This window comes from Saimiri boliviensis, chromosome 1 (assembly GCF_048565385.1).
Source record: "Saimiri boliviensis isolate mSaiBol1 chromosome 1, mSaiBol1.pri, whole genome shotgun sequence".
Taxonomy (NCBI): Eukaryota; Metazoa; Chordata; class Mammalia; order Primates; family Cebidae; genus Saimiri; species Saimiri boliviensis.
Window position 1 is genome coordinate 253340519 of NC_133449.1, and position 23990 is coordinate 253364508.

Sequence of the window (23990 nt, forward strand, 5' to 3'; positions counted from 1 at the left end):
AAGATTGGAAAATCTTTTCAATATAGTTTAATAGAAGAGGGCTGGATTCTCACATCTGCTTCTACTTTTAATCTGTTATATGTGTTGGGGTTGAAGTACATGAAGAATGTCAAGTCTCACACAGATAAAGGGAGGCATGTTTTAATAACCTTTTTAGGTAACTGCTGACTGTCTTCTTTGATGCTACACTGAAATTCTTCAACAGGTGGTTTCTTAAACATCAGTTGTAATGCAGAATCTGAGAACCTTATCAGGGAACTTTCTATACTTAGTTAATTAACTTGCATTGGTCTCTCTTGTATTTGAATGTATTTTTTATCTATGCATGGTTTTGTAACATCATGCCATTGGTCATTTGGAAAATATTGGTTCACTAAGTAGTGTAGAGCTTCTAAATGTTTACAGATTACTTTATGAATATCTGTCTGTTAATATCACCACCAGTCTCATCATTGAAAAGCTGTCAAGCTCACTCAAAACTTAGCTGAAATAAGTTTTCTAAGATTCTAGCTTTTGCTTGAAAACAAATTTTATCACTGACAACAAATACTATCATTTGTTTTCCTTGAAATGACAGGCTTACACATCTAGTTTTGGGAAAATGTCTATCAAATACTCAAATCTGAATAATCATAGTTTGTCAGTTGAAATTTCAAGCAAAAATGGAGTTGTGTGTAAAAAAAAAGTAGCTTACAATTCAATTGTATAGGTGCTTATTGTCCAATCAACTGTCTACTTTGGTATGTAGCAACAGTGTATTTTGCTTACTTCCCATTTAGTCACACAGAGTATTTTAAAAGGTGTGTTTAAGAGCTAATTTAATAAAACTAATAACCTTTATGCTGAGAATTAAGGGAATTCTCAGGTGAAACTGGCTTCTTCTCCCCCTGCAAGTATGTGGTAGTCAAGAATATGGTGCCTACTTGTTTGTTGCCAGTACCTCTGTGAGTGCTGAGTCACCTTTACTCACCATTGCTTTTGTACCATAAGTGAAAACAGCAAATAATGTCTTAGTATAATTATTAATGTAGTTTTGTTCTCCTATGCCTTCCAAAAGGGTCTTAAAGACTTACCTTTTGAGAACCGCTGTTTAACGTTGGCAGACTTACAGGCCGTCTTCTGCTAAGTATATCGTTGTTACATAAACCAAGGCTTAGCTTTTACTTCCATTAATAAGGATTGTATTTTTTGTGCTCTCTGCTTTAGAGCCACCAGCTAGTCAAATGGCTTAAAGTGATACTTAAATGCTCTTCTTTGGGTAGCTGAGGGAGGCCCTGTTGGTATCCCAGCCATAACTCCATTTCTGTGGGTATAGCCTGTGCCTTGAAGGTGAGAGTTGGGGTCTCTGACTACTTCAGTTTGCTTTGCCTTGGTGCTTTGGGCAAACCAGAAGTGCTGGGAAATTAAAGCCTGCCTTCCTCAACATCCCCCAAGCCACCACTGATAGCTACCTCTCCTGACTCTGCCCCACTGCCTAAGACCCAACCCCTTCACCCCTAGCATCTGTTCGGTGCTATAGCTCCCAGCGTTCCAGCAGGATTAAACTCGGAGTCTCTGGCTTGATAAACCCTCCTTTTGTATATTATTATCTCTTTCTCTTGTTTTACGTCCGACTCTGCCGCTGGTGTTTCTTGTAGTCACCTCTCAAACTGTGTATACTGGGGAAATTAAAAATAAGGCAAAATAAGGTTTCTTTGCTGACTATCTTCTAGCCTTTGGGGGAAGGAAGAACCTTTTTTTCTTCTTTTCTCACAACATTTTCTTGTGGTAGATGTCTAATAAATACGTATAGAAATACCTTACTAAATGAATCTTTTAGGCTCTGCAGCTAGCCATACATACAGAAGTGTGTGGAGTATTTGTGCTTGGCAGTTTGGACCTGGAGGAAGTGCAGGTATGGGTGGTTGGCATTGTTTACTGTAAGTATTAACAGGCAGTGAGTGGGAGACAGGATCCTTAGGCAGCACAAGACCACCCCAGGTATTTTCCTCAGGGCTCTATAATAATAATTAATTGCTGAATCCAGTCTAGACACTCTGCCTGACTTACAAAGCCATCCATATTCTGTTTTTACACTAGCCATTTACTTGTCACCAACTCAGATTTTCTATTTCACACTCATTCTTTTCACTGTGCCCCACTCATAAGCCACCTGTTCCTAATTTCCTCCAAGCTTATGGTTTGCTGCCCCCGCAACCCATTGGATGCCTTGTCTTACCCTTCTCTGCAATAGCCGTCTTAACCATTCTTTACAGTCTGTGGCTCTTAAACATGCATGCTCATTTGAATAGAACATTCTGTCCATTCCCATTTTCCTGGAGCCTCTCACATTCTCTGGGAAGCAGCACCATGTAGTGGAAAAGAACATGTGGTCTGTGGAGTCAGATAGTCCAGAGTTTGAATCTTTGATGTACCACTTACTTGCTGGACTTCAAGCAAGGTGCCTGTCCTCTCTCTCTCAATTTCTTCTTCCATTAAATGAGGATAATAAAGCCTAAAGGGTGAAATGAGAGGATGTGTATAAACACCTAACAAGGTTAGATGCAATGTGGTATGTAGGTGTGCTGGGGTGGGTGATGATATATGTTGATCATCTTTTATTTCCAATGTAGATATTCACAGTGATCTCACTGTAGTCTGGGGACTTTGGTTTTCTGCAGCTCAACAGTAACCACTGTCTTTTTGACTCTGTTTTTTGACTGTTTGAAAAGTGAAACAGGAAAGTACGTCTCCCTTTAGAGAACCTGACTTTAAATCTTTATATTTTTATACTTTGTATTGACTATTTAGTGGAGGAGCTTAACTTACTTTCCTGTATTTTGGCTTGTTTTGTTGTATGGGTGGGGAAGTCCGTAATAAAAGTGTGAGTTTAGATATGTATGTCTTAGTCCTGCCTGAATTCCTAGTTGTTTGTTTAACAAAAAACAAACAAACAAACAAAAAAACCAGATTGAGTCTGTTTAAAAGATGAAAAAAAGTCCAAAGAATTACCAATCTAAAAGACTGAGGTTTTGTAGATGGGAGGAGTTTAAAAAGAATTTAAAATTACTGCTCTTCTCTTCCTTCTCCTTTCCATCTCCTGTGCTGGGAAACCTTCCTCTTAAAGTATTAATGATACTGCCAAGATGACCTGTGTTCTAAGGCTGCAGTGTTCACTAAGATTTGAATACCCATTTACAATTTGAGTTATCTAAAATTGGCTTGTTGATGGGTCTCTGGTCCCATTGAGTTTTCCAGAAGGAATTTATTCTTACTTCCTTTTAATTTCTTAAGACCGTAGTAAGAGGGTGGAAAGAGGAGACCAGCTGAGCTTCTCATCCTGACTCTTCTGCCACCACAGCATGGCCAGCAGCAGTCTTGGTTGGCCTGTTGCTGAGTCCTTCAGCAGCTGCCCTCTGGGAAATCGCCATTGGATGGGGGTGACAGCAGCCCCTCCTATACCAGCAAGGCTCTGTGCTCTTCCTTTCAGAGACAGGATGAGTTCTCTGTAACTGCTCCTGTCTTAGTGGTTTCTAGTAGTCTCTTATGTCAGAGGTCACTTATGGAAATGTCTAGAGCGGCACTGTCCAATGTGGTGTTTTAACTTCAAATAGATGAATCAAACAATTCAGTTTATTCACAATGACACTAGCCACATTTCAAGTGCTCAGTGACCACCATACTGGAAAGCACAGATGTAGAATATTTTCCTCACTGCAAAAATTTCAACTGGACAGCAGTGGTCTAGATAGCAGATTTTCCGTAGGGACAACTTTGAGTACCTGTTTTTATTATTCCTAAATATCCCTGTTTTTAAACTCATTGGTTATGTCTGTCAAAGAACTTCTCTTTTAAGGAACTTCTTCAAAGCCTTTTAATTTAACAGGAGAGAACTTGATATTTTTTGACTGCAAATTCTCCTAAAATTGGCTTGAGTGATAGGCATTTACTGTGCTCACATAGTAGGGTCTCCTTACAATGTGGATGGTTGGTTCTGTTGCTCAGGGATGTGCTACAGGACCCAGGCTCTTTCTGTCTTCCTGTCTCACATCCTCAGTGTGTAGATATGTCACCTTCAAGGTCAAGCTGTTCAGAGATTAAGCTTATCACTCAATGAAATCTAAAACTGTAGGAGAGGTGATTCTCTTTGGGCATCTCTTTTTATTAAGGACCTAAATCTTTTTCAGAGGTTCTCTGCAGACCTTTGTTAGACCTTTGTTAGGACCCTGCCACAGGCCAACCAAGACTGCTGCTGGCCACGCTGTGGTGGCAGAAGAGTCAGGATGAGACGCTCAGCTGGTCTACTCTTTCCATTTTCTTACCACAGGCTTAAAAACTAAAAGGAAGTTGGCCAGATGAGTACCTGCACTTCTTTTTTTTTTTTTTTTTGAGACAGAATCTCACTCTGATGCCCAGGCTGGAGTGCAGTGGCACAATCTCAGCTTACTGAAACCTCTGCCTCCCAGGTTTAAGCGATTCTCCTGTCTCAGCCTCCCGAGTAGCTGGGATTATAGGCACACACCACCACGCCTGGCTAATTTTTGTATTTTTAGTAGATATGAAGTTTCACCATGTTTGCCAGGATGGTCTTGACCTCATGGTCTGCCTGCCTCGGCCTCTTGAAGTGCTAGGATTACAGGAGTGAGCCACCGTGCCTCGTACTTTTAACCTCTATGATGATAGGCTGGCTTTACTCTGAGCAGTATAAAGACTGAAAGTTTTGTTTTGTTTCCAACTCTTTGTTTTGTTTCCTGCTGTTTTCTCAGCACCTAGGATGGTGCCAGGTGCTCAGTAAATGTCTGTTGGATGGATGTATTAATGAATCATGAGAGGATGTTGTTAACATCTGTAGCATGCCACAGAAATGAATTTACACAATGAAGACTTGTTAGGCTTCTATCTTCTCCCCCTGCTCTTATTGTGGTACCTTGAGCCAGACTCTCCTGGTTGGCCCTCCTGATGAGCTCTTAGATTCCCAAGTGTTTATTACAACTTTTAGTTAGTGAACAGTGGATGTCAGATAATTAGGACATTTGGCAACACCCTCCACCCAGTCCCTTTACTGTTAGGACTACCCATTTGCTTTTTAATCTAAATATACAAACCGTAGACTAGGTTTGAGTTTGATATTTAACCATATTATGTTGCAATTGTAATTTAAGTGTCACAGAGCATGACACTTTCAGACACTAGACTAAGAGTGGCTTTAGCCTGCTGTAAGATGTCACTTCCTGTGTTGGTTACTTCTTTTGGATTTGGTTTGGGCTTTGAGAATGTTGGCATCAGACAGTTGTTCTAACCTTCCCAGTTAGGCTCACTCCTCAAAGCATCTAGCACGTGGGTTGATGACACAGCCATTTCTTTTTCTTTTTTCTTTTCTTTTTTTTTTTTTTTTTGAGACGGAGTTTCATTCTTGTTACCCAGGCTGGAGTGCAATGGCATGATCTTGGCTCACCGCAACCTCCATCTCCTGGGTTCAAGCAATTCTCCTGCCTCAGCCTCCCGAGTAGCTGGGACTACAGGCACGTGCCACCATGCCCAGCTAATTTTTGTATTTTTTAGTAGAGACGGGGTTTCACCTTGTTGACCAGGATGGTCTCGATCTCTTGACCTCGTGATCCACCTGCTTCGGCCTCTGCCGTTTCTTAATCTGGTGACTAAACCATGGCCCACTAAGCTGGACTGAACAACCATATTGTACTCTTCACCTCGTTGCTGGTGAAATGCCCTGGTCCCAGTATGGGTTAGGTTGCTGCTGACTAAAGCCATGTACAGAAGACAAAATGGAAATTTAAAATTCCAAGCTCAGTGTTGATGATGAAAGTTAGGAATCCTAAGATTGGGCACATGACTGTAGCAAGAGATTAAAGAAAAGGGTCTTTTCACTATTAATATATTATTCATACATTATGTCATATAAGGGGCATTTTTTAAAGTTATGGTTTTTCTTTTTGAGTTTTTTTGGTCTACCAAGATTGTCATTGAACTTATTGTCATTTTGTCTCACTATTTTCAGGCACCATATGTACTCCTAAATGTGGCATATGGAAATATAGTTTCTCTTTGAAAGAGTTGACTGCAGGAGTTGAATTTCCAGGTGTCCTATGTGTTTCCAAGGGACAAGCTCTCTTAAAACATGCAACCAAATTCTTCTCTTTATATTTGACTCCCTGGACACCATCTGATGTGTGGACATATTTGCTCTGCCTGCTGTATTTGCAGGCCTTATTGTAATTAGTATTACTTTACAGGATTTGATGGTTTCAGCTAAGAGGAATAATGGCTTTCTAAATATCTCTTTAGGTCCTAGTTCAGAGACTTGTATGGATGAAATAAGTACTTGATAACTATCTATTGAATTAACCGGTTGGGAAATGTTTTTGGACATACCTTCATTCATGTATGTAGGCATTTATTTACCTTTTGTGCCAGTAGGGTTCCATTTCTTTTCTCCTAGTTTATGTGGTAATATAGTTCTTTATTTAGCCTCATTGCCTTTTTAGTCCATGATCTCTATTTCAATCACATTAGACCTAAATGTATTTATTAAGTGTGGAACCTTGGACAAGTCACATGATCTTTTTGTGTTTTGGTTTCCTTATTGATAAAACGAGAGTATTAACAGTATTTACCTCATTAGACTGTCATGGGTAAATGATTTAATATATGTAAAACACTTAGAGCAGCCACCTTTCATGTGAGAACTACACTAGTTGGTCAGTTGCAGCCACTAGTTGGCTGTGGATACAAACTCAACAAAAGCATTCTGTGAGCATTAGTTCACTAGGTAGAATTTACAATAAAGCATACTGCATTTAGTTTTATTATGAAAACCATGTACTGCACATCCTTTATGTCAGTGAAATTTATAATAAGCTTCTGTGCAGATACACATGCACACTATTTTTGTCATTTTAAACACTTAACCACCGGGTATCACTGCCTCCACTTCTGTCCCTCCAGTTTATGGATGGTTCTTGAGCATATGGATGGTGTCTGGATGTAGCTTATAGCAGATGCTGTTGGTATCCTACCCAGATCTTCTTTGCTGGGCCATTGTATCCATCTCCCAGCTGCTGCGGGTATTGGCTGCTAATGACCCACACCTGTACCCTTCTCCAGAGGCCTGCCCTTGGCTGACAGTTATTGCCCCAACCAAATATGTTTGGGAGATGATGAGATCAGGCCCCAACCCCCTCCTGTTCCCCAGGGGTGTCTCATAGCCAGTGACTATACAAGGGTGGAATAGCCCAGCTCCCTTGCCTTTGGACTAGACAACTTCTGTGGTTCAATCCATGCTCTAGAGTTCCTCATGGCATCAAGCTGAGGCTAGATTTCTGAAACAGTATCTTTGCCTAGTTTCTTCCCTCATTCTAGCTTACTTCTTTCACTTCTAGTTTCTCCTGACAGCATTTCCTCTAAATCAGGTGTACAAGAAATGCCACCTCAAGCTCTGCGTCTAGGGAATCTGACCTAAGATGCTGCTTCTCTCAGTACCCCTGCTGTTTTCTCAGTTCCACCACCACTTAAGCAACTAACTCTGTGTTAAGTAATCTCTGACTTAAATTTCCTCTTTGTTTTTGTTTTGTTTTCTTGGTTGGACCCTGCATGATATGCATCAACCCTGTTCCTATCACATGTCTTCACGTATTTAACACCAAATGTCCTTGATCCTCTTATTAAATATATACCTAGTTATTTGCATATAGTATAATGGTGAAATCACAGATTTTAAGACCTGAAAATTAGTTTCAAAGTCAATTATACTTCCCTCCTTAGATTGTTGTAAAAATTATATGAGCTTTTCTTCTTAAAACAGTACCTAGAAGATAGGAAGTGCTTAATAAATGGGAGCTGTTTGGCTACTGATACTATTCTTTCAAGAGATTTGCCTCCTGGGCACAGTGGCATGTACTTTTCGTCCCAGCTACTCAAGAGGTTGAAGCAGAAGAATCACTTGAGTCTTGAATCCAGCCTGGGCCAACATAGCGAGAAACCATCTCAAATTTTAAAAATGAAATTAAAAAAGATTTGCCACACTTTGGGTGAAATGCCTATCTATGTCTTGCTCCCAGAGGACCTAATGAATAACCTCTATGACAGTACTTTATCATACTCTATTATAATCTTTGAGTTTTCTTTTCTATTTCTCCCAGAAAATATGAGCTACTCAGTGCGGTCAGTGGTGTATGGCTCTCTGGGTATGGAAAGGACTCGATACGTAGGATTTGCTGATTTCCATAGTGACATTACTCTCAACCTGGTTGATTTGAAACTACCAACAGGATATCACTGAACAGAGTTGGGAAGAAAAGCAAACAGGTGTCCTTTGCCAGCTATGGCACACCAACTCCAGTCCCTGCTGTTTCCCTATTTTGACAATATGTCAAACATAAGAACTGGATGTTCAGTGAATGACTAACATACAGTTATTAACTGGTTAGAACTTGATCATATGCAATCAATTGGTGAAATTCCTTGAAATCTAATTGTTGTTATGTAACCAGTAGCACCTCTTTCCTCCCCACACACGCATATTGCTCATCCTGTTCTTGAATGAAAGTGATGAAAGCATTCACGATGATGTAAAGGGAAGTTCCTGTGCCTTCCCTGGGCAGGTTGTCCACTGATTCATGCAAATCCCGGTTTTTTATTTACTAGACACATGGCACTTACTTTAACTCTTTCTGCCTCAGTTTCCTCAGAGAGTTAGACTAAAGAATCTCTAGAGTTTGTTCTAGTCTCAAATCTGTAAAGCTTAATTAGTATGTAATTTTATTCCCTCATGTCTTCAATTTTTCTCATTCCTATATTGAACTTTGAGTTAGATGTTGTTCTGTATAATGGAAATACAAAGAGGAATGAGACATGACATCATGACATACCTTGGCTGATGAGAGTCTCCATGTGTTTTACTTGTTTGTTTTTTGAGATGGAACCTCATTCTGTCACCCAGGCTGGAGTGCAGTGGCATGATCTTGCCTCACTGCAGCCTTTGCCTCCTAGGTTCAAGCAATTCTTCTGCCTCAGCCTTAGCCTCTCAAGTAGCTGGGATTACTGGCACCCGCCACCAATCCCAGCTGATTTTTGTATTTTTAGTAGAGACGGGGTTTTACCATGTTGGCCAGCTGATCTTGAACTCCTGACCTCAGGTGATCCACCTGCCTTGGCCTCCCAAAGTGCTGAGATTACAGGAATGAACCACCATGCCTGGCCTCTTCGTGTGTGTGTGTGTGTGTGTGTGTGTGTGTGTGTGTGTGTTTAATAAACATCTTATCTCATGGAGACCATTAGTTCACACTTCTGTTTTTCCTCATGAGTTATAAAGCCAAACAGATTCATACAAATGTATCAAAGGCCATGATTTAGTGTTTCACAAACTTTAGCATTTGACACATAGAGCTATTGTGCTAATAACTCTCTAGGTGAAATTAAACAAGGCTGTCCTGAACCGTGAGCAGTTCTGTTAAAAAAAAGTATCACGAAGTTCATGTTAATAGTTTGGGAAGAAGCCTTGGTGGACGTCTGGTCATGCAGCTCTCTGAGCCAGGTTTAGACTCAATTTGTAGAGACTATTAAAGTCTGAAAATATTCTTTGGAGTTGAAGTCTAGGAAGTATTTATCCTGCTTCTCTCATACACATTTTTATATAAAAGTCATTAAGAATGACTTAGATTTTGTGTCTTCCTTCAAGGCCAAATCCACCTATTGGCTCTACTGCTTTCTTTGTTCCCATCCACTGTTATCTCTGCCTTCCTAAATTCCTTTTCTACTCCATACCGCAGAGTTTAGCACTTAATTTTTAAAAGATACATTGGTTTCCAGTAGGAATTACTGTTGGGAACATTTTTCAGTTGCTGAAAGCTCTTTTTAAAACGAGAATTTGTTTTGTTTTTGACAGGGGCTGATAATATCCGGAAATACTGGAGCCGCTACTACCAAGGATCTCAAGGGGTAATATTTGTATTAGACAGTGCCTCTTCAGAGGATGATTTAGAAGCTGCTAGAAATGAGCTGCACTCAGCTCTTCAGCATCCACAGTTATGCACTTTACCCTTTTTAATATTGGCCAATCATCAAGACAAGCCAGCAGCTCGCTCAGTACAAGAGGTATGTCTCATTAACATGACAACTCTTTGTCTCCCTTGCTTGTTGTACTTTTGCTGCCACGTTGGAACCTGGAAAAATGCATGTCATTAGGAGTATGCTGGTTATGCTATTTTCAACATGAAATCTTAGTTTTTGTAGGAAGCAGAAACCTGTATCCATCTTTTAGCGCTTGTTTATATACCTTACCCTATTTGGAGAGCACAGATTTCTTTCTAGCTATTTAGCAAAGGTTAGAAGATGTTTCTGGTTATATTTTTCATCTATTTCGATGGGCCAAAGGCCTGGTTGTTTAATATTGTTTTAACCTGTGGACTTAGTTTATTCCCTTCTTCAGCTTTACTAGGAACACATCGTGCTTATTTCCATGCATTACTCGCCATCCAAAGCCATGTTCTTGTACCTCTGAAGTGTTCAGTGTTGACTAGGAGTAATGGATCCTATTCTGTAATCTGCTAGGCTAAAAACTGATGTCTTGTCTTGCAAATGCCATGCCACCAAATACATTTTAACATGGAACCAGTGTTTATCTTCCTCATTTAATTTTATTTCTTAGCTTATATCTCTCCTATAAAAGCATGAGACTAATTTTCAGCAAATAATTAGTGTCTCAGCCAACAGAGCTTCTGATTCATGGTACTAAAGTAATGAGATATGTGAATAGTTTTTAAAACTTAAATTATAGTGAATTATAATCTATGTACAGTGAAATCAGAACTCTTGATATATTTCTTTATACTTGTAACTTTCAGGATGTGTTTTCTCCTCTCTAGAAAATTGCGTGCCTCCTCAAGTGATTTTGGAATAAGATGATTAATATGAACAACAATCTTGCCCTTCTGTCTGAAAAATAAACGAGGAGCCAAGAACATAACATGTTCTAACTCCAAACCTCCCTCACACTTAGTGTGTGACCCACAGCTGAAAGCCTTATCCTATGCCTGGCTTCTCACCTATAAAATGAGAATAATGCAATTTATTATGATAAGTTAATAGGATTAAGTTGGATAATTTACTTTGAAGTTTAAACACCTAAGTAGAACTATATAAAGTTTTTATTTAAATTTTAGAAACGTAAAAAAAAAAAAAAGGCAAGGACCTATTATTCAACAGACAGAGCTCATGTCTCTCATTAGTTGCTTCATTCAGCCTTAAGTATGTAGCACCTTTTTAAGAATAGTTTGAAAAATACTTTATCTATAATATTAAGTAATTAAGTAAAAAATAGCAATAAAAATCTATTCAGAAAGTCATTAATGTGAAGATCTTCAGCATTATAATGGTGGTAACTCCTGATGTGCTTTCAAGACCTTAGGTAAATCTTTTAACTTCTCAGCGTTGGTTTTTCTGCCTATAGTGTAGATATAATAGTATGTAATGATGGGTAGTTTATAAGGTCCTTTGCTGAGAATGCATTGTTATTCAGCTATTCATTATGAAAAGTCTGGTAATATGTATGTGTGCATTACTACATGTAGACAGTATCCTGTGTGTATGTAATATATACGAAATAGGTATACTTATTGATACAACGTATAGATATAAAGTGCCATTATAATTTCAGGTCACTTTATTCAAGTTATTTGCAATATCTGAAAAACGATTTTCTTCTCTTTTTACTTTTAAAGTTTTATGAACCTGTTTATCTGTTTTCCTTAGACATCATATAATTGAAACTAATGTATCTTTAAACCTAACATACGACTTATGGTTACCTTCCATAGGAATGAAAGGTGGTCACATTGAATAAAGGAAGCTTTTAGCAATTAATTGCTTCTGAGTATTCCTTATGTGTGTTGGCTGGCTCTCTTTCCTAGGTAAAGAGCAAATATCTTTTACCCCCTTTCCGTGATTCATCTTTCAGTAAGACTGATGGCTATAAATATAGGGTTGTCACAGATATGGTCTGGAAATGATTCTAAACTTGTGGATAGTGGAGCATATGTGACTTTGAGTTTTTTGTTGTTGTTGTTGTTGTTGTTGTTGTTGTTGTTTTTATCCATTTGTACTTTTTTCAGAAATTTTGCTTGTAATGGAATTTGCATAATACCAATGTGAGGACTGCTTTAAGTAAAGCACTTTTCCCCATGATTAAATAAATATATACCATACAGGTGCAGGTTTACACATTAGACTGCTTTAATGGGATACATGGGCAAATTCCAACATAGGTCTTAAAGTTTATGGAAGCACAGTGACATGCTCATACTTACTTGGGTTTGGCCTGAAAAGAAAGGGATAGATCCTAGATTTTTTTTCATTTCTTGATGACAAAGAAGTTTCTCTGTGTAGTATATTAAAATGCCTTATTGAAATACTCTCAGGAATGTCTTAAGAATTAAATCAATACCTTGTTGTTAGCATAAAAATGGAGTTGTGAAACTGAATCTTAAACATTTTGTAAACAATAACCTGAAAATGGTTGGGAGCAGGCATTGGTATTATAGAAGAGGCAGTAGAAGATTGAAAAGTGAGCAAAGTCACATGTTACTAGAAGTATATTTAGATAATAGTCGCCTTTTTATTCTCTCTTTCATAAAGGTATTGCACATCCTGTGCCCTATTGCTGATAAGCATTTTTATTCCTTTGCACCTGCTAATTTGTGTATGTTTTGTGGAATTTCTCAATACTAAAAAGATGGTGTTTTACTCTGCAAAATACTTGTGAATTTTAGGCAAAATTCTGACCTGTTGCAATCAAGGAAGAAGCATTCAACTTACCAAAAAGCACTCAACTTTGATGTAGTTAGAAAATAAAATCAGTCATAAAGGGTATTGATTGTTCTCCCTCCATTGAAATTACAACATTCTATGTTTAATGCATACAGTGTACAATAATTTATCCTGTCACTGGAGTAAAACTTTACAAACACACTTATTGCTTGATGAAGATATCAGGATACTGTTGACTTTAGAAGAAGGTAGAAGCCAGTGAAGTTCAAAAGAGAAAGCTGAATTATCAGTGGGACTCCAAAGAGAATAAAAATCATAAGAAAGTTATATATGTAGTCCCCTCCCTTACTGCGAGTGTTGTTATGTTTGTGGAGCACAGAGTTAAGAAATGATGACAATGGTTAAAATTACTATGTAATCCACAGAGGGCAACATGCCCAATTATTTTCTTGCCCTTTCAGAAGCAAGTGGAGTCTTGTACGTTACGTATTTTTTCTTTCTGTAATATACCTGGTAATGACCTCTGTTTAACTTACCAGAATTTTAAGATTTTATGTCTTGAGAACTGGTAGTAAAAACATGTATTTTTAAACAAGCTTAAAGAAAAAAACAACACAGCAAAATACTAGGAATAAGAACACCCTTTACATACTGTCTGAAAGCCAAGCAATTCTTGGAACAGATGTTTGTTGTATTCACTTTGGGGAGGTGTAGTTACCACAGTTTTCCAGAATTTACTCATATCAACTGTTTTTCTCTATAGAAAGCATTCGAGAAAAATTTATAATTATGTCAAGTGGCCCACTTGGTACATAAGGGAAAATTCTGATCTAATTTAAATGATAAAGCTATAAAATGAGAGAAATCTTAAGGGTAAATGGTTGGTTTCTCATTTGTATTGAATTGTAATTGTATCTAATTTGTTTTACAACTCCCATAGGAGAGCATACTTCAGTTCTGAAGTTATTTAATAGATCAGGAGGATTTTATGAGATGTTAAGTTGATGTAGTAGCCAATAAACGTAATTCTATTTTCCTTCTACACAGTTGCTGATTGTGATTCTTTTACCTCCTGGTTTTTAAAATCTTATTTTCATTTTATTGGACATTATTGTCCAATGAAATGATACGTTTTGTTAACATGAAACCGTCTATATTTTTAGCAGCCTCATCTGGTTTGATGTTTGTCCATATTCTTAATCCAAAAGTATTTAACTTTTTCAGAAATAGCAAAAGTACAGTGTTAACTATTTGTTGATACTAATTGAGAAATATGAAGACTGTGAAACAGAGTTTTGAAGCTGAATTATAAGGTCGAATGACTCTGTTGGTTCCATGGTTCATTAACACTGGAAATTACAGCTTCCAAATTAGGGTGTCAGTATTAAAGTTAAAATTTGTGATCAGGCCATCTCTCAATTTTTATGCAATCTTAATTCAGTTTTATAATGTGCTGTGCATAGAACTTGCTGTTATATTTGAAAAACATAAAATATAAATGCAAGAAAATTATTTGCAAATATTTTTGTAATATAAACATTACTTGTTTTTTAGAACATTTTTTATTTTGGTTGTAAATATTCAGATCTTCTTGAACAATGCGTTCTTTACTGTATGTCATGAATAGTTTATTTAATTGTCACTTTTTTAGTATATAGACATCTTCTGGAAGCAGGTGCTAGTATGTTTCTATGGTATTTAACTATCACGTTTAATCATAACTACTTATTTATAGATGATTAGTTCTACATTGTGTACTGTTTTTTTTTTTTCTTTCTACAAAGGATCAGACAGAGTTTTGAAAGACTGAAATTCTTGGGCAGTCTGTGTCCCTAGATAATAAACTATTATTTAAATTGTTTTACATTTACATTGTTTAATGATAGATCATTTCTTTTTTGGTAACTCTATGAAGTAGCATCTTCTCTGACTTCACGTGGCAAATCTTTTATTAAAAAATGTAAAGCAGTGTTTAAATCATGTAAAATACTTAGCTTAATTTAATATTACTTTAGTGTAGGTAGAGAAATGTGTTTGTAAGACAATCATTGGAAAATGTCATATACTTTAAATCTTAAGAGTTTTCCAAGTATCTTGACCTGCCTCTTGGCAGCATTTTATAATACTGATTTGCTTTCACACGGAGCAGTGTACATGCCTATGGTGTGAGCAGTTTGAAAACTCCCCTATGGCATGTATACTTATTCTAAAATGATATGAGAGAAACAAACTGTTTTTTTCTTCATTCCTTACAGATGTACTACACGCTGTTACAATTAAATCTTGAGGAAACAGTGAGAGGGTTTGGAAGTCAATTTTCCAATGAATGACTCAGCTATCTCTTGAAAATATTTATTAACCTCGAAGAAAAGCTGAATTAGCAATCATTTCATTATGTACAAAAATGTCATTATGTTAAGTGTATTTCAAAGAGCAACTTTTATGCTGAAAGTACTAAACAGCCAGAACATTTTATTTATTATACATTCGTTAATGTTTTTCTATATGTGTTCTTTGAGAAAATTAATTTTGTATACCTGATTTTCTTGATTCTGTGTCTAGCCACCTTGATCTCACTATTTTTTCCTCTGTATACCTGTGTTTCTTGCATCCACCAGGCAATATGATTAAAATGTGCCTTTCCACCAAAAGCAAAATTTCCGTGAACAAATACATTATGTAAGAAAGGTCCATTTTATCAAGCAAATTATTTAGGTGGGGTAACAAAGTAATACATTTCAAAATATGACGATGCATATAAAAAAATGAATTTTTTATGTTCTCTTCTAAAACTTCCATTCCTTTCCACTCTCTTTCTTTTTTCGGTCAAATGCGTATTTTCATTTTCTATAAAGTAGGAACATTTTGAAACCTCTTTGAATTTTTACTCTTATTTATTCTCTACATGCAGACTTTTCACCATCTTATTCTCCCCCTTCTGCCTTTGCAGTGCTTCTCAGAGTTTCCTAATAGTTTATACCCCCAGATCTGCTCTTTTCTCACTATTTTTCAACACAGAGTAGAACAAGCAAACTTCCTGTCAATTTTTCAGGATACCCATATTTTAAAACCTTCCAATATTAAAAGTCTTTCAATTCCTCTGGAATCGAATGAAACTCCACAGATATTATATATTAATGTGCATTGGATTCCTTTTTCTTCACTCACTCATGCTTATCTACCACTTACTATTCCTATTTCACTAGGAAAATCCCTGATACAGTTTGGCTGTGTCCCACCTAAATCTCAACTTGAATTGTACCTCCCAGAATTCTCACGTGTTGTGGGAGGGACCCAGGCGGAGGTAATTGAGTCATGGGGGCTGGTCTTTCCCGTGCTGTTTTCATGATAGTGAATAAGTCTTACGAGATCTGATGGATTTATCGGGGGTTTCTGCTTTTGCTGCCTCTTCATTTTTCTCTAGCCACCGGTATGTAAGACGTGCCTTTTACCTACCGCCATGATTCTGAGGCCTCCCCAGCCAAGTGGAACTGTAAGTCCAATTACACCTCTCTTTCTTCCCAGTCTTGGGTATGTCTTTATCAGCAGCATGAAAATGGACTAATACAACCCCCTCAAGATGATGTATCACATCAGGAAGGCTTCTTGAATGCCCATGCCTGAGTTGGGCACCCTCATCTGATTTTCTTTGGCAATGTGGACTTATCTAAATCATAATATTAGAATTTTGCCTGTAACTTTTCTGTCTACTCCTTAAGGTTGTAAGTTCACAGAAGCACAGGAATAACAGCTTGTTTGTGTCTCTGTGCTAAATAAACAGCCCTCCACATCCATGGGTTCTGCATTCATGGATTCAACCAACCACCGGTTGAAAATATTCAGGAAAAAAAATTCTCTGAATTTTTTGTCAATATTCCCTAATACAGTCTTTTTGTCAATATTCCCTAAATAATACGGTATAACAAGTATATATATAGCATTTCCATTATTAGGTATTATAAGTAATCTAGGGATGATTTAAAGTGTATGGAGGATATGCATAGGTTATATGCAAATACTGTTCCATTTGATATCAGGGATTCATGCATCTCAGTTCTCATGGTAGGCTCTGGAACCCATCCTTGAAAGATACCGAGGAACAACTGTATTTTGTTTGAAAGAGTCACTACCTCTGTGTCTTACCACACATCCTTTCTTCCTTTTTTTTTTTTTTTGAGACAGAGTCTCTCTCTGTCACCATGTGCCAGGCTGGAGTGCAGTGGCGTGATCTCAGCTCACTGCAACCTCTGCCTTCCAGGTTCAAGCAATTCTACTGCCTCAGGCTCCCGAGTAGCTGGGACTACAGGTGCATGCCACCATGCCCAGCTAATTTTTGTATTTTTAGTAGAGACAGGGTTTTACCATGTTGGCCAGGATAGTCTCCATCTCTTGACCTCGTGATCCGCCCGCCTCGGCCTCCCAAAGTGCTGCGATTACAGGAGTGAGCCACTGCGCACGGCCCATACTTCCTTTCTTACTGGCTTCATGCCATCAGCTTCATCCAGATTTCCTTACTCTCTTTACTCAGTCTAATGCATCTATTTTTATCTTTGAACATAAAACATTTTCCTTTCCTCTACACCAAACCTGACCTTGCTAATGATCACATTTACAAATGTTTGATTTTATGTTCCTACATTTGTATTTGTCCGTTTGTTGACTTTGTTTAACAGCGTATCAGGGTACTCTTCTCTTCCCAAAATCTCTCATAGAAAGTGGCAGGACGTCTTGACCGAATAATATTCTTTTAATACATTTTTAAATAATTGCCTATATTTTATCTTATGAGCTTATTTTGTTTGCTAGCGTCGAAATCTATTTTGTTCTGTTTAGATTTATCAGATAGAGACTGGTAAATAATGAAGTTCTAAGGGAACATAATGACATGGTTTTAAAGTGATGAATTCAATTTAATAAAAACAAATGAGGCCATGGTGGACAAATCACTTGAGGTCAGGAGTTCAAGACCAGCCTGGCCAATATAGTGAAACTCTGTCTCTACTAAAAATAGAAAAATTAGCCAGGCATGGTGGTGCGCACCTATAGTCCCAGCTACTTGGGAGGCTAAGGCAGGAGAATTGCTTGCACTTGGGAGGTAGAGGCTGCAGTGAGCCAAGATCACGCAACTGCATTCCAGCCTGGGTAACAGAGCACGACTCTGTCTCAGAAAACAAACAAATTTTTACAAAGTAGCCTTTTAATTAATAAGATTATTTATTACATTAGTGAAACTTAGACGGATTTTTTTAAATTCTCGTATTTAATACTTTGTATACTTATTTAAATATTTTATAATAATGAATCATTAAAGTAAGAGGCTGATTTTATCCAAACAATATTATTTGGCTTCTTTCTGATCCTTTTGAAGTAGTATATATTTGTGGTGTTGTAGTGGTGATCTCCACACTTTATTTTTGCCTGTTAATATTTTATTTTATAAACATTAGTATTTCACTAATCCTCATTCAACAAAGCTAGTGACTGATTTGAGGCAAAAGTTTAAGGTACCTTTTCCTTGTCCCTTAGTTCCTTTCACTTATTTTTTTATTTGCAAAAGAGAACTCAGTCCCTACACATTCCATAGCTTACAAAGTTAATAAAACATTTGTCGAGGTAAATTAATTTGAAAATAGACACATAGTTAATGTCAGTAAGGTGCTTTGAAGATAAAAAGCACAATAAGCGTTAGTTATTATCATTATGATAATTATTATCATTATTATTATTACATAGTGTCTGCTTTAAAATACCCTTGGTTGCTCTGGAATGGCTGAGACTAATGAGAGACGTTAATCTGTTGGATTTTATCCAGAACTAAGGATTTGAGACATAATGCACAAATGGTTTACTTTTTTTCTTGATAGATCAGAAGGTATATTTGTTTATTTTTTCCCCTGTAAAAACAGAAACAAAACTTATTTTGAATAGTTTGAATTTTCTTATATAATCTCTAAAAATATGCCCGAGGAGAAAATATAGGTCTCCTTAAAAGGTTCAGAAAACACCCATTGATTTCTGCTTCACGTGATCTCTGAGTTGTGTGGAGCTTAAAACTATACTTTTTATATATTAAAAAAGAGAATAGAGCATAATATGGGAAGAAAATATGAAATCTTAGTTCTTATAAAAATGAGAAATTATATCTTTGGGAAGTTATAAAAGTAACTATAACTAATTAGATAAATTAACTCCAAGAAGAATATCTTAAGGAGGAGTCTTTAGGTGATTCTTTAGAGAGAAGACTTCAGCGTTAAGCAAAACTCTTTGCAAGGTACTGCAGAGACTGGCATCACAAGTCACAGAAATGAAGGAAATATTGAAACATTTTAACAGGCAAATATATGAAAGTCAAATGTACCCCCAGCCTCATAATCAGTAAGGCATTAGTGACATGTCTGAAGAAGACATTCCCTAATATTATTGCAAATTAAGTAATAAAAGACCTCAAGAGAATGAAAAGAGAAAAGGTGCCTGAAGCCAATGAATTACAATTGACAACCTAAAGGCAGTTGAAGAACCAATTGCTAGAGTGATTGCAAAGCTATTCATAATGTGCAGCAGACAGAGCACACCAGAAAGCTGGAACAATGCCTTCAGTTCAGCAATATTGCTTCAAAAGAATGGAAAGAGGGGAACGGGAAGAGCCACTGACCCTGAGACCAATTTCCAGGCAGCTGCACAAACTATATACTGTAATTAAAGGTTTTGACCAGTAATCACAGCAAAGCCAGACTACAGAAGTCTGGGGTAACCAGCAAGGTTTATAATGAGGCAGACATCCTTAAGTTAAAGCATGGAAAAAACAGGTAAGAAAGCCAGTCCACTTCTGGGAGTGACTTTGAAAAGCTCTGCTGTGTGAGCACAAATACAAAAATCACATATTTTTGGCCTTCTTCCCTGAGAACAAAATCATGTAATAAAAGATACCCAGTTTCATCTTTCGAAATGAATAGAATACTCTCCTAATTAGAAACAGGCATTTTCTCCTTGTCACTGTATTTATTTTTTTCCTTACCTGTGAATTGCATGTCCCTTTGATGAAAACAGTGAACTGGACATGTACAATGGTGAAGACTGAATGCCACTTCGAAGTGGCCACTCTTCCAGGGAGTGAATTAATTCACACCTGAGTAATTTGCTTATAGTAGCTCCTTGTGCTTTTGTTTATTGGTGTCTACAATCTCTCATTCTTTTTCTTTAATAATATATTTTATATTCAGCCAGGACTGTAATATTTAAATAGTCACATAACCACTTCCAGTATTTATATCATGAGAAAAGGGTTATCTGCATAACCACTTTGAGCATTTATATGATAAGAAAAGGATTATCTAGTAGTTCTGAGTGAAGATACAATGCATACTTTTAATACAAATAAGAAGGTATACTATAAAGGTCTAATGAAGAAAAATATCTCATTTTGAAGGTACCACATAGCTTTCAACTGACTGGACCTGATAGGGTCTTTGCTGTGTTTGGTATCACAGTATCTAATAGCGAAGTCATGATTACCTTCTTCAGTAGAAATTCTGAGATCTAAATTGGTACACATACAAATCTTTGACAACAAAAAAATATATACAAGTTTTTTACTAGGTTGCAAAGGGGAAGAGTCAAGTAGGTTTTAATTTTCTTTTATTTAGGCTTACATCTTAATACATTCAAGTATCTGGATTCAGTTGTCCAAACACCGTATACATAGACTGAGTTTTAGTTCATACTACACTTGACATAAGATTATGGGGTTTCATAAGAATGATCTGTGTTTGGATGGTAACTAACTCCATAAAATAATTGAGATCGTTTTCATAAATGAGAAGTTAAACCAATGGAGCCTTATAGGAACAAGGTTCTACATATGAGCTCTGAAATAATTTAGAAGTCACATACAACAGTATAATTTTAACATGTAGAATTTGTAATATATTATTTCTTTTTAGAAACTGGCTATGACTTATTATTTGTCAAGCCAAAGTAATTCTTTATTGAAGGGGGCCAGAGTGGAACATCTGGGTAACTTGTGTACAGTTTAGACAGGGAGAACAAAGAAATAATGCAACGGAAGTAAGAGCTTGTCTGGGGAGTCCTTAGAGAACAGCTGGTTGAAGGATTACAATTGTTAACTGTGTTATGAAAGAAAGAGACTCTCTCATCAGGCATTAGCATATTTCATTGAAGAGAAGGCTGAATAATCATTAGAGGGTTCCTGAAAAACAGACCAAAAAGGATCTTGAGATAGAGGTATAATGTATATGCACTAAAGAGTCATGCTATTACTATTATTATTATTGGAAAGCAAATCATTATGCCCAGATAAATGCCCTTATTTTCTAAAACATGGCAGAAATTGTTTAGAAAGATCACTTACTTTCTTCTTATAGATAAAGATTTATGTTTTACTCAGTTTTCATATAGTTTCATTTAAAGTGGTATTTGTTGGGCCAGGCATGGTGGCTCACACCTGTAATCCCAGCACTTTGAGAGGCTGAGGTGGGCAGATCACATGAAGCCAGGAGTTCGAGATAAGCCTGGCCAACATGGTGAAACCCAGTCTCTACTAAAATACAAAAATTAGCTGGGCATGGTGGTGCACTCCTGTAATTCAGTTACTTGGAAGGCTGAGGCACAAGAATTGCTTGAACCCAGGAGGCAGAGATTAGATGAGCTAACATCATACCACTGCATTCCAGTCTAAATGACAGAGTAAGACTCTGTCGCAAAAAAATAAAATTAAAAAAAATAAAATGACATTTTTCAAATTTGTTGGGGAGTTAAGTGTAAATATTTGAATTATTTAAATGTTTATTTAATATGTACATTATTTAAATAGACATCCATAAATGTGGAAAGGTGTGTTTCTGCATATTTTGGATACCAATTTTACATATTAACCTTGATGTTTTTCTTTAAGTTTGGACATCTTTCTATTATCTTAATTAACACTGGCTTTTCAATGACTTTTATATTAATAAACAAAGTAAGCCCATTTTGTAAGTGAAAAAAAAAGGTTTTAAGGCAAAGCGTAAGGTCACCAGGTTGCTTGAGCAATGAATGGCCTGTTACTGTTAATGGAAATGTTTTTGAGCACTGTAGCTATTTTTTTCTTTACCAGAAGTTCTTTGTTTTCTTTTCATATTACTAAATCTTTTAAACTGTATTAGCACAGTTTTCTGCTCTAGGGAAATCGAGTCTTATTTAATTATTCTGAATATTGTAATAGCCCTTTCATTATTTAGAACATTAGTTCTAGCAGTGTAGATGCAGAAAGTATATTTTGTTGAAGCAATGACTAACTTCTAGGTCTTAGACATTGCTTTTTTATAAAACACTCAATATGAATCTGTGATTTTGTCATTTCATCTGTTAAATATGGAATACAAAATTTACAATTCTTTTATTACTTGTTCTTATTTATACTCTTGTTAGTCAAAGTTTTGTTATATGGTTCTTTAGCTGTAGTAATGCTGAACTGAAAAGTGTATACTGTTTAAAGTTACATCATATTTTCAAGATGTTAAAGAAAGAGATGAGGCTGTAATTTATGGATTTACTTTTATCACAGTCATTTTTAGAATAACAGTTCTAATTTTATTTGCAAAGATGCGTATGTTTGTCAAGAATTGTAGTTGAGATTACTTGATCCATCTTCTGTCAATTAAGATTATATAACTAACGTTCTTTGGAAAATGTATTTCTGTCATTTTCATTTGGATCTCCATGTGATATTACATAGTTTTTAAATATTCAGTCTTATTTTAATAATCAATCTGATTAATAAAGCCATGTGGTTAAATTTTAAGAAGATACAAAAAGGTATACAGTGAAAATCAGTTCACTTTTCTACTCAGGTGCCTGTTCAGCTCCAGTTTACAGCACTCAGTCTTAAACCAGGCTGCTTTATTACCAAAGTTTGAACGTCAAAAGGTTAGAATTGCTGACTTAATGAATTTTCTTTCAACAAAATGAAATACGGGCTATCTATCAATGTAGTCCATATTTAAATTCATTAAATTCCTTCAAAATGATTTTCTTAAAGATAGTACTTCTAAAACACTTGCAGTAAGACTGAATAATCATTTCAAGAAAATTAAATTTAATAGTTTAATCTCTAGCTTGTTACCAAGGTGTGAATTTTTAGCAGTTTACTGAGTCAATTGAGGGGAAAGGACTTGAGAAATCATGTACAGTAATTTCACAATTCATTTGTGATTGCATGAGGTATACATCTAAGCAGTCATACTGTATTTATTAATTTAATGAAAAATTTCAATCATATAGATAAGTATAGAAAACATCAAGCAAAGCCATCCAACCCATTACCCAGGTTTAGTGGATTTTAACATTTTATCATGTTTGTTTCAGATCTTTTCTTTAAAGAAACAAATCATGAAAGCTACAGTTAAAGCCCCTTTCCCATCATTTTCACATCCTTTCTCTTCAGAAGCAAGGAATATCGAAGTTGGTGTATATCTTTCCAAGTGTACATTTCTATACTTTTACTACATATGCATATGTCTCTAAATAATATACAATAATGGTTTTTGTGATAAAAAGTTATGTGAGCAATGCCTTACAGCATTTTTTCAAATGTTCTGCTTTTTTCTTTATATTTAAGTTCTTCCTGGATTCTTGTGATTATAGACAAAGCTCTTGATAAATATCTTTGTACCTGTTTCCTTGTATATGCAAGCATTTCTCAAGTGAATGCATGTAAAATTGTAGTTGAAGGGTCACAGGATATACCCAAATTTAACTTGATGAATATTTAACTTGGCACTTTGGTTTGGAGATGACAAACAGTAAGACTTCTGGTCAGAACTTCTGGATTTAAATCATTCTTACTGTTGAACATCTAAATTATATTGGGCAAAAACTTAAGTGTGTTTTCTCATCTGTAAAATGGGGCTAATCCTAGAACCTACCTGTTTAGTGAATGGTGAGGATTAAAGAAGGGCACGTAGAGAGTGCTTACTCAGTATTAACAGTTGCTCCCTGCTTTCTTCCCCTTCCTTCTGACAGGGTTGTTAAGAGGGTGAAAGGGTTAATGTTCCATAAGGCAATTATGTCAGTGTCTGGTAGAGAGTAGTGTCTACCATGGAGCATGGGAGTGCTTTTTAAATACACAAAAGTAAAACAAAAAAAATTTAACTTAGTTATAAAGGAATATATTTATATTCTTTTGAGAGTGCTTAAAGAATAAATTCTAAATTTAAAAAAGAAAATACTGTGAA

The 23990-nt window shown here is 36.3% G+C and overlaps 1 protein-coding gene across 4 annotated transcripts in view; it reads left to right on the top strand.

The window, feature by feature from the left end:
• The window catches only part of ARL15 (ARF like GTPase 15), a 434430-nt gene that overhangs the window by 189630 nt on the left and 220810 nt on the right, over positions 1-23990 (top strand). For all 4 annotated transcript variants that reach the window (XM_003925863.4, XM_074385918.1, XM_074385925.1 and 1 more), the window contains one exon: positions 9881-10089. In XM_003925863.4, the coding sequence (XP_003925912.1) occupies positions 9881-10089 (209 nt within the window). The remainder of the gene's footprint in view (positions 1-9880; positions 10090-23990) is intronic.